This window comes from Carassius auratus, chromosome 20 (genome assembly GCF_003368295.1).
Source record: "Carassius auratus strain Wakin chromosome 20, ASM336829v1, whole genome shotgun sequence".
Taxonomy (NCBI): Eukaryota; Metazoa; Chordata; class Actinopteri; order Cypriniformes; family Cyprinidae; genus Carassius; species Carassius auratus.
The window spans coordinates 4769004-4788015 of NC_039262.1; the positions used below are offsets into that span (position 1 = coordinate 4769004).

General features: G+C 35.8%; 1 protein-coding gene across 4 annotated transcripts in view; it reads left to right on the forward strand.

Moving 5' to 3' along the window:
• Positions 1-16408, forward strand: part of eva1aa (eva-1 homolog A, regulator of programmed cell death a) — a 36985-nt gene extending 20577 nt beyond the window's left edge. The window contains exons 1-4 of one of the 4 annotated variants that reach the window (XM_026290562.1): positions 1721-2017; positions 10867-11007; positions 13922-14071; positions 14805-16408. In XM_026290562.1, the coding sequence (XP_026146347.1) occupies positions 14026-14071; positions 14805-15181 (423 nt within the window). In that variant the 5' untranslated portion in view covers positions 1721-2017; positions 10867-11007; positions 13922-14025 and the 3' untranslated portion in view covers positions 15182-16408. Of the gene's footprint in view, positions 1-1720; positions 2018-7081; positions 7342-10866; positions 11008-13921; positions 14072-14804 lie in introns of those variants that run through there. The other 3 variants (XM_026290563.1, XM_026290560.1, XM_026290561.1) reach the window with 3 other exon arrangements.
• The last annotated feature ends 2604 nt before the right edge of the window (positions 16409-19012 follow it).

Genomic DNA, 19012 nt, shown 5'->3' on the forward strand with positions numbered 1-19012 from the left:
TTCCTTGTACGCTAACTATTTCCTGTCCCAGAAATCTGATGAAACACCAAGCCTTCCTTGAGGAGTCGAAGCTAAAAAAAAAAGAAAAAATATTTATTAATCTATTAAATATTTATTTATAATCATTAATATATTCATAATAATTTTTTGTGTATTTATGTTATTTTAGCCATTAATTAAACATTACGAAACACAACGCTTTATGACATTATACATTTTATTCATTGATTATTTGTTAGAAATTTGTATGAATTATATTATAAGATACATATGTATTAATTTATTAATTAATTTATTACATATTAAAATTGTTTATTGTATCTATTTACTTAAATAAATACATTTTAAAATAATGAATACATATTATAAAATAAATATTAATTATTTCTTTTTTATTGATGAAAGAATTGTATTAACTAAGTTTTTGACCAGTTTACTGTCTAATTTCTTGTAAATTAATAGTATTTATAAATTATTATAAAGTATTTCTATATTGTGTATATAAATATTAGCAGTTATTTATTTACTCATTTATATATTTGATATATTATGATTAATTAGTTAATTAATTAATGCATGAATGTATTCCTCTACTTTTAAAAATGCATGTTATCATTTATAGACATTATTTATAATTAGAAATATTATTTATAAATTAGTTAAAATATTATTTATGCATTTATTCACTTCTATATTTAATATTTATTTACCAGCTTGCTCTTTTCTTTTTTCTTTTTTCCTGGATTTGAGTTTATGAGGTTCATATTCGTGGCTCCATCAGTGTGACTGACAGATAATTTGAGTTTAATGAGCATGACTAATGTCTTCAGAACCTCTGACAGCATTCGGCTCAGGAGAAATCAACAGAAACCAGTCGGATCATGTGACCCGAGAGAGCGAGCCGAGGTGTTTTGGTCTATCGCAGCATACCATTGTCCTTAAAAGGCTGTTCTTTTAATTGGCTTTCAATCCAAACACACGGCGCCAGCTCTGTTTGCACATGCTCAGTTCAGCCATCACTCTCTGTGTTTGATAGTTTGGGAGTTACAAGACACTTGTGATTTATTCACTGTTTGAAAGAGTGCTGCAGTGTTTGAGAGAGCACGGCATGCTGGGATATCAGCAGTGTGAGGGCAGCACATGTGAAGCGCCGCTCGTTCAGTGGGTCATTCGGGGTGTGGTTGAGGTCAGAGGTCATCTGCATAGCTGCGGATCAGCCAATAGGAGGCCAGCAGGCTTCAGTCCAGCACTGAGCGTGTCAGACGCCACACAGGAGGAGTGCGCTGATCGGTTCTCGTGTGCTGGTTTTTGGCCTCCTGATTATTTTTCTTGGGTCTGAACTGTTCGTGATGTCCACTATAATGGACCACTTTTGCTCTCATTTTGTAGTGCTTTTTACACCGTAAACACTTCTGCCACCATATATTCTAACTGCATGAAAAAGAGTTCTTCCAACTTTATTTTGTCTGTCCCTTTAATCCTAAATTGGCTGAATTGTGTTTTTCCCTTTTGGATTAAAGTCAAAGTAAAGCCAGCGTGTGTGTGTGTGTGTGTGAGAGAGAGAGAGAGAGAGAGAGAGAGAGATCAAAGATCCAAAGCCACAGTCTCCACTGAATGAATCTCTAATGTCACTTCCTGTTTCTTTTTGTCTGGCTTTGTCTAATACACACTGACTCAAACCTACACGCCCCCTCCAGTCAACTCCAGCCCCTCTCACCGCCTGTGTGTGTGTGTGTGTGTGAGTGTGTGTGTGTCCATGCTCACGGAGGTGCTCAGTGCTGCTCTCTCGCCGGAGAGAAAGCCGTGAATCAGGAGACACGAGCTGGAGAAAGAAAGGCAGGAGGACACAATAGACTCTTGAGGAGTTTGGACGTGTGTTTGGAGTTGGAGGAGTGTTGTGGAGTTTTGTTTCATGGCTCGAGCGTCTGTGTGTGGCTCTGAACACACGTGAGCACAGGTAGACGCTGGCCGCAGGACAGACAGAAAGAGAAAACAGTCTGATTTCCATCATGTGTCTGTAAGTGAGCTTCTGATTTTTATACAGTGCGTGTGTGTGCGTGTGTGTGTTTGTGAAGGATTTGTCTTTATAAAGTGACTGTTTGAGAGGATTGGAATGTTCACGTGTTCACTAATGCATCACTAGTTCTATTATTTATAGAAGTTGGTGATTTGAACAAAGCTTGTAAAGTGAGCCATTGTATTTTGGTGCCTAGTCTTACTACAGACGTGAGGGATGATTGTGTACCTAGCAACAGCATAGCAACATGTTCCAACATTATAGCAGTGACACGCATGTTTACTTGGCTTTAGTAAACATTACTTTTTTTAATGCACATTTTTTTGACTTTTATAAAACTGGTTATATGACTAAGCCAATCCCTTCAACTAATCCCAAAAGAAAACGACTATATATATATATATATATAAGTTAATACTTTTATTGTATATTATTAATTTAAATTGAACATTAAATTATAATGTATTTTATATACATATTTGAAATAATTACAAACATTCCATTCATCAAAGAAACCAAAAAATAAAATGGCGATCAAAAGAGACTTTGAAAACTTTTGAGAAAGTACCTGAAGTAGGTACTTTAAATAAGTCTTATTTAGTTTACCTCCAGGAGCAATTTTGCTATCAAGATTATCAAACAGACAAACCATCCTCAGTCACCATTTCCTGGGAAATACTGATAGGTTAAAGCCACATGAAGTAAGAAGGTCTGTATCTGTGATTAGCTAAAGATTTACTACACACACATTTGACATGCATGCTGTGATTCTGTGTGTGTGTGTATGTGTATATGTGTGTGTGTGCATGCTTATGTGGTTTATGAGGACACACATTTATATGATGACATGGGTATGACATACTGTAAGTATTATAATGTGAAGGTGATTTATGATGGCCCTTTCAGTGTTCCTGTAATTCAAAAGACTTATAAAACATACAGAATGAGGATTCTTGAAAATCAAAAAATGCACAAAGTTTCCTGTGAGGGGTAGGTTAAGGTTTAAGGTTGGTGTAGGGTGATAGAAAATACAGTTTGCACAACTATAAAAACCATTACACCTAAGGAGAGTCCCTGTAAACCATAAAAACCAGTGTGTGTGTGTGTGTGTGTGTGTGTGTGTGTGTGTTTGTGTGTGTTTGTTGTTCTCTTTCATAAGTCTCCGTGTTTCGAAATGAAAATCCGCCTTCAGTTTCATTGTGATCTTGTTTTCTTTTGCTTTTCTTCACGTTTTTCTTCCTTTTAAACATGCCCTCATCTCTCTCTCTCTCATGCTCCCTCTCTCTCTCTCTCATGCTCCCTCTCTCTCTCTCTCTCTCTCTCTCATGCTCCCTCTCTCTCTCTCTCTCTCTCTCTCATCCCCTCTCTCTCTCATGCACTCTCTCTCATGCTCTCTCTCTCTCTCTCTCTCTCTCTCATGCTCCCTCTCTCTCTCTCTCTCTCTCTCTCTCTCTCTCTCATGCTCCCTCTCTCTCTCTCTCTCTCTCTCATCCCCTCTCTCTCTCATGCACTCTCTCTCATGCTCTCTCTCTCTCTCTTTCAGGCTCTTTCTCTCTCTCTCTCTCTCTCTTTCAGGCACTCTCTCTCTCTCTCTCTCTCTCTCTCTCTCTCTGTGTCCTGAAGGAATGACGGATTGAGCAGTTGTAGCAGATGTTTTATTTTAGGTGTGTCTCTTTCACTCCATCGTTAGATGTTCAATGACGTCCTGAATGGCTACAGTTTCTCAAAATGCCAAGCTCTGATTGCCTTGGTTTACATCTTTTCCAGGAATCATTATGCAATATGCACAGGTTTTTCTCCTTCCACCAGGAAACAAATGTTCTCATGAGGAAGAACCCTTTGCTGTATTTGAAGTGTATGGTATGTGATGAGATAAATACATCCTGCTTCTTTTTAGGGTTTTATCTGTGAAATTATTGGTTTTTCGACAGAAAACAGGAGTGGAGTAATGATGATAAAAATATATCTAACTTTGATCACAGTCATAAATTACATTTTAAAATATAATTTAAAAAGAAAACTGTTATTTGAAATTGTAATATATATTACTGTTTTTACAGTATTTTTGAACACATAAATGCAGCCTTGGTGCACAAAAAAATAAAAAATTAAGGTTGGGTTTTGTTTTAGAATTATTTGCATGTAATTATGATACCTTAAAAACAGTGTTACCTAAAACTTAAGTCCATACTTGTCTATATTTGTGTAGAATTGAATCATGGTCATCTAGAACAGTTGTTCTCCGTGACTCTTTGTGCTACTGAGCTTTAAATGGCCCTCAAGTCCATTAATATCCGCAGCATGTGTGTGTATTTATGTGTACAGTGTGTGTTCAGGAGACCTTCAAGCACGTTTACAGACACAGAGAGGATATTTTCAGCATATGTGGATTTATTGGCCAGACTTGTGCCTGTTAACACTAATTTGTCGGGACAGAGTAAGAGTTTGGCGCTGGTTTTCACCGAACAGAGGGACTGAATTTTTCAGCTTTATTTTGTAATCATGCGAGATGCGAGCGCAGCGGGGCGTGCGCTTATTAAAACTGCTCACTGTAAACAGACGCTTTGAGTTTGTGCTTCCCTCACAGACATGAACCGTGTTACGAGATCAATCCGCTTTTATAACCTTCAGCTCACACGTGTTTCATTTGTATTTAATTTTACAAGCGTCTGTGATACAGTCATGACACACAAGCTAAGGATGACTTGATAATGTGTGTGTGTGTGTGTGTGTGTGTGTGTGTGTTATATTTACTTCAGGGGTAAACTAGTCTTCTGTTCTGCAGGCAGGTACATTCATAAACCAGATCGAATCAGTTTAGACTTGTTGGAGCCAGGTTATTTTTAAAACCACTGAAACCAGTTGTAGTGTAAAAATGGCCCAACCAACAAACCAATCAGTCAGTCAGTCAGCTGGGCAGTGCAACAGATGATAGACAGATCAGGTCGAGTTCCTCTGTTCATATTTAGAAGAGTTTAAAGGGTTAATTATTACAGATTTAATTTGCCTGGTACTTTCAGATGAGAGCAAAACTAAACCTGAATTATGCTGGTTAAAGATACATCTTTAACGCTGTTACTGAATTGAGCCAAATAATGAAACTATTATCTTCTTTACAGCTGAAATTGTCTTTGTTTCATAATTTATGTTTAACAAGCGCTATATAAATAAATCAATTACTTACTAATACTCATTCTTCCTACTACGTTATATTCTGTATATGTGTCTTATTGCAGATTCAGTATTTTATTTGTGGACCGGAAGACAGGAGTTTCCTCTGAACACTGCTGTTTCAGCCTTGAACTAGTTTAACTCAATGACTTTTAACTCCCAGGATCCACCCACCAGGGTTTTTATCACTATACTAAAGCCTTTCAAATATATATTTATGTTACTTAAAATCAAATAAAATACATTTTAATGGGAAACAAAAATTTAAATAATTTTTTAAACTTATTTTCATTCAGTTAGTTGCCAATACAGCATTTCTAATATCTGATTTGAAAAATAAATATAAAAAACAAACATATTTTATATCAGTTAGTTGCATTTCTAAATGTAATTGTTTACGCTGAAGTACAATAATTTAAACTAACACTGAAAAGACAGACATAGTTTGAAAGAACTAATAAAAATGATAAAACACAATATTTTTAACAAATTCAAAATATGAACAAAAAATGTAACATCATATTAATGAGATGGAAAACCAGCCAGTCAGTATGACACTCACTGGTTTGGTGAGCTCTTATGATTTATGCATTTTTTAATTTAATTTTTCTGTGACTGTGTAGTAGGCCTCATTTGAGGCTGAAACTGCTAAAAAAAAAAAAAAAACCAGAGTTACGCAGGACCGAATAGCTGTGAGTCACCCACAGGAAGATCAACAGTTTTCTAACAGGATTCCTTCAGGCTTTTGTCCAGAATCTTGTGTGATTTGCTGCAGTTAATGTGAGACTAGTTTGAGCGAATGTAGATCTGCTGTCCTCTGGCTCTGTGTGTGTGGGACAGGCCCGTGTGTTTGGGGAAATGTGGGTCTGTCCGCTGTGTCAGCATAAACACAGAGCCAGCGCTGTGTGTGTGTGTGTGTGTGTGTGTGTGTGTACACGCCAGGCTTTGAGTTCAGTCCAGGTGGATCTACACAGAGAAAATCTCTCTCTCTCTCTCTCTTACTTTCTCTTTCTCTCTCGCTCTATTTCTACATGGTGTGCAGAAAAACATTCTTTGGACGTTTATCTGCTCTGTCTGTCTGTGTTTGTGTGTGTGTCTTGTGTGTGTGTGTGTGTGTGTGTCTGTTTGTTTCTGGGCACGTTTGGCCCTGTGCACTTTTAGAAACTCCTTTAAAGGACACTTTTAGGTCTAGTTTATTGAATTTGTGTACTAACCATGTCCAGCAGTATTTATATGTGCGTCACAGGAGAATTCTGCCAGTTTATCTTAATCCATCAAATGCCATTTCCACCACATCTCAATGATGTATTGTTTAAAACATTTTGTGGTGGGAATTACATTTAAGCATTTTTTTGAATAAAATGGCAACTCTTTTATCTAACGGTAATTTCACAACTAGCAATTTGTGAATCATAAATGCACAAATGCAAATGAATTATTTTAACACCTTTTTGACCGAATGACTGCTTCAGTGGGAATAAAAAAAAATATTAGTAAGTAATTATTATAACAATTATACAATTATTTTTTTAAATATATACAATTATTATAAATATGATGTAAATAATTTATTAATAATAAATGTTAATATAGCAAAAAAAAACAAAAACATATATAATTGTGTATATATATATATATATATATATATATATATATATATATATATATATATATATATATATATATATATATATATATAATTGTATATGTAGAAGTCAGGAAAATAGCTTGAAATATGACGTGTGATGATTTAATACATAATAGTCATGAAGTATAGCATGAAATTTGAGATGCTACATTTTGCACATAAAAGTCATGAAAATAGCATAATACACAATATGAGATATGGAATGATTTTGTACATAAACAGCATGAAAAATAGCACACATTTTGATAAAGGCAAATTTCAGTTTGTATCTAATGTTAAGGACCCAAAGGTACAAGTGTATTCGTACATATGTGTTCACTTTAGGGATGAGATTGGCACTTGTCTTCATTGACCTTTGACTTCAGTGTTGCCACGATTACATCTTGGTGTCCTTCTTGTCTTCATGTGTTGAATCTTCATATACAGTAGAGAAGCAGTTCTGTGACAGGGATCAGGCTGGAATTCAGGCATTTCCCAGAATGCATTCCTGCCTGACGGAGTACAGGTAAAGCTGTGGGTCAGTGAAACATGAGTCTGTGCCTGATTATTTTAAAGGCTTATTAAACCTGCTGCATGTTTTCACCTTTCCAGTGAGGCATCATGGGAAATGGGTTGAGTTCATTACCTGTAGGAAGACATATTTACATAAGCAACAAACACTGACCGCAGTCAATTATACTGCACATGACTTTCATCTTGACTTTTGATCTTATACTCTCTCTGTCTTTCCTTTGCATCTGAGAGAGAGAGAAAGAGCCGAGAGTTTTCACGTGAGGGTCTAATATTAGCTCTGTAATGATAACAGCTGTCTCTCTTTTCTTCTTTATATCTACACACACGGCACACGCCACACAAAAGTTTTGTCTGCTCCATAAACACAGAGTAAATTTCTGTAGAAGTTCACTTGACATCACTGTGCATTTGGATCTATCTACAGTATCTGCAGTATATAAGTTATGATGCTTAGTATGAATATAAGTATTCGATAATAAAATACTTTTTAACTTTAAGCCTTGCTTTTTAACTGAAATTAATCAAACTCAAGAAAGCCCTTTCACCAAGTTTGTTGGGCAATGGAAATATGGAAAACCTGGCAAGCCTATCGTTGTATTTGTGCAAAACCAACTTCAGAAATGCTTCAGCTTTGAGGAGCGGATCAGGAATGTGTCTGTCCTGCACGGGGAGTTAGATACTGTACAAGACAATAAACATCACAACGCTGACTGAGACTAAACACCATTACACAACAACCAGCACAGCACAGCCCTGCCTGAGAGCCCTCCTACAGCTGCTCTAATGAAAGAGAGAAGCAAACTGGCTTTCTCTAAACACACACACACACACACACACTGGCCATCGAGTGTTGCTGGTCGTGTCTTTTAGTGGGATATGAGACCAGCATTCTCTCATCAGCACCTGTCGTGGAAATGCCATTATGGTTCTAAAGGTCAGCAGGTGTGTGTGTGTGTGTGTGTGTGTGTATAAAAGCATGCTTTCTCAGTTACATTCAAACTACATTTTTAAATTTTCTGAATGAATTTTGCACAAGGAAGATTTTCAAGTGCAAAACTCACCATTACGTTGTTAAGGTGCCGTGGATGGTTGCCTACACCTTGTTGTGCAGTTTCTACAATGTTTCAGGTGAAACAAGAAAAAAAACACTGAGAGAGACACGTTCACATACACACACACACACACGTTTGTTTTTGTGAAAAGTGTGTTCATCCCATAGGTGTAATGGTTTTTATTCTGTACAAACTGTATATTCTATGTCCCTTCACCAACCCTACACCTAACCCTAACCCTCACAGGAAACTTTGTGCATTTTTACTTTCTCAAAAAAACTCATTCTGTATGATTTATAAGTGTTTTGAAAAATGGGGACATGTATGTCCTCATAAGTCGCCCTCTTCTTGTAATACCTTTGTCATACCCATGTCATTATACAGAGTTGTGTCCCGATATGTCACAAAACATGCACACTCACACACACACACACACACTCCTCCATGAACTTTTACTATTTGTACTTTGTTTGCACACTGATATTGAATCTCAATAGCACTTTCTGTGGTTTAGAGGATTGTGTGTTTCAGGGTGTGTGTGTGTGTGTGATTTGGCTTGCGTTCTGTTCATTGATGTCTTGAATTAGAGTCACACACAGAGACAGATTGCTGTAGATATTACTAGGTCTTTATTTGTGCAGCAAGGCCTCCAGCTGTCCCAGAATGCCACACTTCAGTGAGTTAAGTGTGTCTGTTTCCTGCACAGATCAGCATACGGCACATAATAGAGCTATACTATGCCAGAGAAAACACACACACGTTTTGTGGTCTGGAATGGTTTAGTTTGACTCTGATCACAGGAATATTTCCATGTTGATTCTTGTGCTGTTCTCTGTTCTTTGTGTTTAAACACAAAGTGGGTCTTTTCTGTGCAGCTATTGTCTCTGAACAGTAATACCAAAAATAGTGACTGTTTTCAGATAGGTTTCCTTAACACTCACTTGTCTTCCATTGGTTGAAGAAAACAGAAAGCCCTGCCTCCAAACTTGCACCATTGGTTGCTGTGTTGAAAAATAATGTGTTCTGTGTTTAGAGTCCCCTAGAGATCTCAGCTAGCCATCAACTTCGCCTCACATTTGTCTAAAATACAAATACACACAACTGAGTCAATGGTTGACATAGAGCTATAAAATGAATGCATAACAATGTTGGATCTTGAGAGAATTCGAGAAATTCGATTCTGTTGAGGTCTGTAACTTTGATCGTAGACTTTAATATCTTGGCAAACCTAAGCACATTTTCTTCTGAAACTCTTGACTCATATTACACGATTTGCGATTCATTTCCCTTTAAATGGGTTATTCTCTTTTTTTTATTATCTTTCAGTTTTTGAGGATTTTGTACAAAATTGAAAATGAACACACATGCACATATATAAAAATAGACACAGAGGCACACACACACACACACATACATACATACATATAAATATATGTAAGCTCACATGTGCCTCCAATTACCCCCAATCAGTGGACTGTAATTGCTCCAGGGGCTTTACAATCTCACACACACACACACACGCACACACACACACACAGTGATCGTGTCAGTCTTTAACTTGACCTCCCTCAGAGTAACGGTGTGTGTGTGTGTGTCCTCAGGCTGTTTCCAGACTCTCTAGAGTTTAACTGAAATCTGTTTCGCTAAATTTGGTGCCATGTTTATTCAGAGAGTTTAAAACAAATGCTGTGTGTTACTGAAACTATGTGTGTGTGTGTGTGTGTGTGTGTGTGTGTGTGTGTGTGTGTGTGAAAGAGAGAGCGAGAGAGAGAGAGAGAGAGACCAAACTGGACCTCTCGCAGGGCTATTAGCAGTCTATTTAAGGGTTTAAGCAGCAAAATAATGAATATATTTCAATTTATATTATTTACAGTTAGGTATTTAATTCTATCTATCTATATATCTATCATATGCAGCCTGGGTGAGAATTAACTTTAGCGTATTATATTGTTTCTTTCTTTTATTCTTTTATTATTTATTTTATGATTTATTTAGTGTAAAGAGGGATATTTTTTTAATAAACTCCATCTAGTGCAATATGCACTAAAATTATCCTGTTGATTATATGAAAGTAAAATATCACAAAACTCACTCTGAGGACATGCGCCAAATATAATCAAAAACCAATGATAAAATCACAGTAACTTAAACAAACCCTTAAAACACACACCTGTGATTCAGGGAGGTTTACATGCAATATTCTCCACAGTATCTAATACTATACTATCTAAAACAATTTGTGGTCATTTTCTCCTTTCTTCCAGTCTGCTTGGATCCTGATCATTGCCACTATGTTTTCCTTTTGTTTCACTGTCTACAGAGCACAAAGACTGTCTTGTTTTCTGTGTACGCTGGACGATTCGTGATTGTCTCTAATGCATTGCGAGCGTGTGTGAGGAAGAAGGAAAGTAATTCAAGTAGAAGTATCATTTTTGCTGAGTTACTGAATTATGTGTCTCTTTTAGTCCCAAAGAAACTGCTGCAGGAGTCAGTTTCCAGGCATCCATCCTTCCCATCTCCTCCATCTGTGCCTCATGATCCCAACGTGGTGGGAGACAGCGCTCCTCCTGACGGGACCCCATCTCTGACCTCGGACTCTGCACCAGGTACAAACCTGAGGACCCAAACTTCCTCTGTCCCTCAGGGCAATGATGGGAAACACTGATCTGAACCACTCACACTCTCAGCGCTGATAGTGCTGCACAATGAATCAAAATTAAGTCGTAAAGGCAATGAATGGTGATAAGGCAGAAGCTGTGATTGTCATGTGTATTTTTCTGTGAAGCACAGTTCTGTGATCAGCGGTAAATATCCATCCAAAGGCCAGAGAGCACGCTCGACCTTAAAATCCAAATATAACTATACTAAATAAATTTAACTGCTTTCATTGATGCAATGTGACTAACAAACACATGACTATGTCAATATATCAATTTCATCATAATAAAGTATATCTATAATAAAATGCTAATCGACATAGCCTTTATCACTGCTTAGAATACAATGAAATATTGTGTGCCTTAATTATTCTGTTTAAGCCACATAATCTCACAGAAAGATCTATTTCAAAGACTCGACTGATGTTATGAAGTGAATTTGGAGTTAAAATGTTATTTAATGTGGTATTTTCACGTGCTCTCAGGTGGAGCAGCATTTACTACACATCTTCACTGAGAAGATACACAAACAGCTGTCATTATCGCAAACGATTTAGTCGATTTCACAATCCTACGATTATATCGTCTGCGATTATGATTGTGACTTTGCATAGCTTATCAGAGAACCACGGCTCTGTGTAGTAAATGCTGCTCCACCTGAAAGCAGGTGATGGAGGTTTACTACTAATCACAGAACCGGTTTACTGACTAAATGTGCGGACAATCACGATTAATTGCATTTGATTAATCATGCAGCCCTATACAGCCGTGTTTTGACTGTATAATAGAACCTGACAGAAAAAACATAATTAATTTCCCGCAAGCAGAGGCAGTACAAACAGATATGTTTAAGAAGCTTTTAATGGGGTCTGTTTAGATGACCCTCGTTTCTTTTCTGAACATATATTACACCAAAGGGTCTATTAATAGAGTGATAGTTCACACACAAATGATAATTTTGTCATTTTTAGTCCACTTTATGGAATACATGAATTTTAATGTACCTTCCATGCAGTGCCATTCATTTGGAAGCAGGTTTCCGTCAATGGAATAAAGAATATATAGATTATAATGACTTTTTATTTTAGAAAATTCGTTTTTTTTTTTTTTTTTTTTACAATTCTGAGAAAAAAGAATCATGAAGTCACAATTCTGAGAAGAACAGTCCGAACTGCAAAATAGAAATTTCCAAATGTGAAAAAAAGTTGCAATTACCTTTTTAATTTTTAATTTTGTTGTAAATTGCGAGATTTAAATTTAGAATTCCTTTTTTTATATATATATATTAATTTTTTTATTTTTTTCTTAGAATTGTGTGTTTATATCTTTCAATTCAACATTATTCCATGACAGAAACAGGCTTCCACATTCATATTCACAGTGATGTTAAACCTACTCAGACATTGTACTTCTGAAGTTAAAATACAGATGCTACGTCAAAAAAACAATTATCTCCATTAAAAGTACCTAGCCAAAACAACAATAATAATAAAAAAAAATACAGTTTGATGCAGAACCTTAAAACAAACAAAAGCAAAAAAAAACACTTATTTTAATATTTACAAATTAAGTATTAGCGTTTAAAATGTATTTCAAAATATGTAAAATGTATTCTTATTATTCCAAGCATATTTATATATAATCTAATTCTACTTATTATTTGATTATTTAAATCTCCTGATTAAAAATAGTAAAACAGATGCACTATAGTTATATATAATTATAAGCAACATAGTTATGTATTTATTTGTTTATAATACACATTTTAAAATTGTATTGCATTGCATTGAAAATTGTGTTGCTTTTCATTGCTTTTCTTCCTGTTTCTGCTCCCAGTCGCTGTGGTGGAGCAGTTATGAAGTATTATTCTTTAATAATACTTCATAGTTCAGGTTTAAACACTGACTTTTTAATCAGTTTCTTCTCATAAACTCAGAGATGTGGATTCAGATGGCACTCAAATTACCACATGACCTCGGTGTTTGTCAAAAACCAGTAGGTAAGGGGAATTTTACGGGGGTGGTGAGAGAAAAACACAGACATCCTGGATTCAGACAGCAATTAAATCACCGACTACCCCCTGTTAATGATGAAAATCACTTACGTCCCCCTGAGAAACAATTACCGTCCAAACAGTGCTTATGTAAGAATCTGGGACTGAAACCAGTATCCTGGAACATGTTACCGGAATACTTTCAGCTAAAATTAATTATCTGCAGATAATTTTACAATCGTCAAGCTTAAAAAATTATGGGAAACAGACCATAAAAGCCTACCATATGAAATCATATAATGGATGCATATACACTGAAATATGGTACGATGTCAATGAGATCACAAGAAGCAATGGCATTTGATGTCTTTAAGAAATTTAAGAGTGTAGTTAATTAATTCCAAGCATTTTTATTCATTTTGGAGCTTGACAGCACCATACTTTTGTTATAAAGAAAAAGAAAAATATATCGGTCATGCTACAACATGATGATGACAGCATTTTTCTTTTTAAGTGAACTTTTCCTTTGACACCACACACACACACACACACACACACACAGACACAATGAGGACCTGTTGATGAATTATTGATGTAAATCCAACTTATTTTGTTTATTGCCAGACATAGAAGCTTGGGGCAAAATATAGACCTTCTATTTTATAAAGATCTCACGATGAAGGTTGGTTCAAACAAGGGCATGATTCATCTATAGCACAACTATTTATACAATTTATTAATTTTTTGTCTGTGTGGTGTTGTCTCTGTGCACTGGAGGCTTATGTCACTAAAACAAATTTCTTGAATGTGAAAGCATACTTGGCAATAAAGCTCTTTCAGATTCTGATGATGATTTATATTTGATCACAGGGAGGTCGACACGAGGACGGAGTTCTGGTCCGTATTCAGAAGAGACGGATCAGTCTGGAGAAAGTGATCCGAACCCAACCATCTCCAGCGTGATCAGACCAGCCATGGCCCTCATCAGCAGCATGCTGGTGGCCTACACCTACATCACAGGTAACATCACAACAGATCTGACTTTGAGACTGTGACGTGAATTACTGGCCAGACGTTTGGGTTGGAAAGATGTACATGTAATGTATTTTGAAGGAGTCTCTTCTGCTCACCATGACTACATTTATTATTGCTCTGCTTTTCACAAAATACGAATATTATAAAATATTCTATATTACTGAATATTAGTGTTTTATATGGAAGCCCATTTCTGCCACTGAATAAAAAATTAAAAAGGTAATTGTGACTTTTTATCTCACAATTCTCACTTTATGACACGCAATTGAGTTAATTTATTTATTTATTTATTTTTTATTCAGTGCCGGAGACTGGCTTCCATAGTTTTATATAGTATTTTTAAAAAACAAATTGCAATAACCTGATGAAAATATATAAATGCATTTCTTCTGGCAAATGCATATTGTTAATCTAAATATCTTAAAAAGCTATCATAAAATATATATATATATATTTTTTTTTATGTATTTTGAGTCTGTGCACCCATTTTAACCATGAAGTTTACAGGTCGAATTTACCCACGAACATCACACAATGACACAACTTATCAGGCAGGGTCATGACCCTGAATGAGAAATACTCAAGGAAAAGATCATGTGTCAACCAGTATTTCCCAAAAATGCATTTGGCTCAAACTGACCCGGAACATAATATACATTTGAAGAAAGTAAATGGGTCAGTTTGATTTCATGTCGTCTGTTTTGTGTCTCCATCCCAGAGCACCCGGAGCGCTGTGCGCTGTATTTCATGTGTGGCATCTGTGCCGGTCTGTTCCTCACGCTCTTCGCACTGGTGGTTCAGATTTCCTGTCGTACAGACTGTAAACCTCGTCACACCGTCGTTAAGAAGCGCCAGAGACCCGCAGACTCCGACAGCGACACCAGCGACTCTGATTCAGACTGGGACTCGAGCTCGGACCTCTCGGCCCGACGGCACCGGCGCTTCGAACGCATGCTCAACACAAACGTCTTCACGTCAGCAGAGGAGCTGGAGCGAGCGCAGCGACTGGAGGAGAGAGAGCGAATCATACGGGAAATCTGGATGAACGGACAGCCGGACGTCCCAGGAACCCGCAGCCTGAATCACTACTACTAGAGCACCGCCTCCCATCAGACAAGATGGGAAGCTGAAGCAGTAGTGTGGCATTAAACGGTGTATTTGCAGTGGAAATAAGCTCGTGGTTTATTCATGAGGTGAAAGGTCAAATGCTGCTGACAAGTCAGATTTGGGAATATTCTTACCTGATGTCTTGAAGTTGGACATTTTCTGCAGCGTGCAGCTAAAGCTACGGCTCATGGGAGATGTGGTTGAGTTGAAAGGAGTCTATAGGCAGCTCGGAGAGGCGTGATAAGCTCTAAGCACTGTGATTGGTCCTTCACTCTGCCTGTCAAACAGTGAGGACCGCCTTCTGTAGAGAGAGAGAGACCTGAGCAAATTAAGTGCCTTTCAGTTTGATCTGACAAATACACATGTACAGTACAGTGGGACTAAAACATATTTGGACACTTATAAATATCTGAATGTCATTGCATTAGGAAACAAATAGAACAAACCTAGCTGCGACTGCAAGAAAATGATGCTGGAGCTTCACTTTTCTGCATCGGTTTTGCTTAATGACCTTTAATTTCCTCCACAGTGCCACATTTATTTTTTTGGTAACACTTTACAATGAGGTTGCATTTGATAACATGAACTAACAATAAAAAAATACTTTTAAAGTTTAGTGAATTCAAAAGTTCTATGTTTGTATTTAAACCTGAGGTATACAAGCCTTTTTCAGCCATGGGATAAAAAATAAAATAATGAAATAAAGGTAATTTGTGTTTTATCTAATCTTGTAATTCCTTTTTCTTAGAATTCTTTACATTTTGCAGTTTTCCCCCCTCACCACAGAATAAAAAACCGGATAATAATTGTGACTTTTAAGCTCACAATTAAAAAAAAAAAAAAAAAAGATGTAAACTCAAAATTATGATTTTTTTTTTCTTCACAATTTAATATCTTGTAGTTGTCAATGAAGATAAAAAGTGGTAATTACCTTTTTATTTTTTTATCCCATGCTGGGAACAAGCTTCCATAAACATAAATAAACAGTATTTTTATCAAATGTTTTAAAAAGTTAAGAAATACTCCAACAAATGTATTGCACATTTTTAGTTAATTTGACCTGATTGTAAAGTGTTACCTTTTTTTTTTCATTTTTAACACTAAATTATTTATTTATTATACCTAACAGACTTATTTTGATGATTTGCTGAAAGTCTGCTTGCTGTGCTTTCTTCAAAAATAAATGCAACTTGGTTTGATATTTTATTTTCTAATGCAATGACATAAGTGCATTTTTAAGGGTGACTTATGCATCCAAATATTTTTGGATTTTTATATATATATATATATATATATATATATATATATATATATATATATATATATATATATATATAGATAGATATGCTGTAAAATCATCTCCGCTTTTATGAAATCTATTTTGATATTTAATTAGCTTTTGATACCACTATTTTTTTTGGATGATATATTTTTTATACTGTGGCAAAGCTTGCCTGGTTGCTCAGGGATGCAATCAAAAGTGCTCTGTGTATAATCATATATTCTTTAAGGGGATGAGAGACAAATGTTCCTGCATAGATGCAACTGTGACCTCAGAGAGGTTTTTATAGGATGATGATACACATCGCTGCCGTGCCTTAAACACAAGACACATCTGCCAACACCGCTAATCACTCACTCACTCACTCACTCATTAATGTTAATGATACGAAATCATAAATAACGTCCTTTCCATTCTTAAAAATAAAGGTTTTCAATGGTGCTGCAAAGAGATTCAGCAAAGAGCTTCTTCTTAAGAACTATTTATGGCTTTATAAGGTTCCTGAGTTGGCTATATATATATATATATAAACAAAGTATTACTATTGTGGGAAGTATGTTCCCTAAGCCTTTATTTTTAAGAGCCCATTCCCACACAGGGAAAATGTAATATATAATATTCAAGTTTTTTTTTCTTCTCAAAGCAAGCCAATAAACATGAAATGTCTCGACATTTGTATGCATGTGAATGTTTGTTTGTGAAACAGCAGGATGTTTGTGTTGTAAGCACTCGGTAATATTTCAGCATGGTTTTATAGGAGTATCAGCAGCTGTGGGAGTGGCTTTTGTTTTGGTTGTTATGGAGCATCAAATAAACTGCATTGGATAAACTGAACTTGTAGCGCCGCCTGTTGGTGAATTGATCAACAAAACACAGCGGTCTCATGAGAGAACACCGTAACTTATTATATCTACCTAAACCTTTCAATTATTTTAATCTAGATTAGAGTAATACACCTTAATGTTTAAAAATACAGGACATGGGCTTCCTTTACTACCAGGAAACTCTTTTTAAATGTGCAAAACTTTAATCTGTAACTTGGGCCCTGTTCTTCTTCTTGAATTTAACTTGAAATGTTAACTTGGTTGTGTTTTTAAAACGAAAGCGAATTTTTGTGTTTATAGAAGTTTGGACAAACTAAATCAGAGGATCCCAAACTTTTATAAACCAAACCACATCTTAGACATCATTACTTAATAATAGTTCATATTTCAATACAATTTGACAGCACATTAGCATATTCACGGTTCTCTGATTTGGTTAATGTTCAAATGATGACATGCAGGTAAAAAGATACATTTTTATGTATGGTACCAGTCAAAGGTTTTTGAACAGTAAGATTTTTAAAGTTTTTTTTTTATTTTTTTTTTTTTATATATTTTTACTATTTATGTGTGAATGAAGCATCACACAAATGTGTTTAGTTTGTGATGCCATTATGGAAATGCACCATTTATTCAGACTCACCTTTAGGAGATTAATACAATAAAAAAAAAATCTTACCCAGTAAACACAAATATTGTATTAATAAGTATTATACTGGCAAGCCTTCTATAAAATAAATGTTACATTATTAATACATTTTTTAAATGTTAATAACAAATGTTATTTAATCTTTAAATGTTAATTTCTAGAAAATAACAAGATTTTCCAAATATTACTTACAGGGTTGGAAAAATGACAATGCTTATATAAAATAGCCTAAGTGATAAATAAAAAAACAATAAAAAAATGTAATGATGTACTGAGAAAGAAAAGAAAAGCCTATTTTGTGCCTTATTTGTCTATCCTGCATTATTTGGCACAGCTGGTGAGAGTACAGCTCGGATTTGGATCATTTCTACACTGAATAGACCCCTTTTCTGTCAGTAAACATTGTGACCGTGAACATTTTTCTGTGGGTGGAGCTTAGGTTGAATACCCTGACCGCTTGTTATTTGAAAAGGTTAACTTTAACGGAAGAAACCGGATTGGCCGACCCATCACAGCTTATGGCAGTTCTCATTCATTCCTGTGGTATCTGTAAACTGTTATTTAAGGGTTAGTTCACATAAAAATGAAAATCATGTAGTTACTGACTCACCCTCATGTCGTTTCAAACCTGTAGGACCTCCGTTCATCTTCAGAACACAGTTTAAAATATTTTAGATTTAGTCCGAGAGCTTTCTGTTCCTCTATTGAAAATGTATTTACGGTATACTGTCCATGTCCAGAAAATTAATAAAAACATCTTCAAAGTAGTCCATGTGACATCAGAGGGTCAGTTAGAATTTGTGGAAGCATCGAAAATACATTTTGGTCCAAAAATAACACAAATTACGACACTATTCAGCATTGTCTTCTCTTCCATAAGACAAATCAAAATATCCATCAGACCTGCATGTATCAGTCTTTGATTTCATTTCTCTGCTGAAGTCCATACTGGCAAATCTTCATACTTCCACAACAAGACCAACAGCGCTCCAGGCACACGTAATCTATTCAAAACATTAAATTCTCTCCTCTGTCCCCCTCCAACACCTCCCACCACTTCTGTA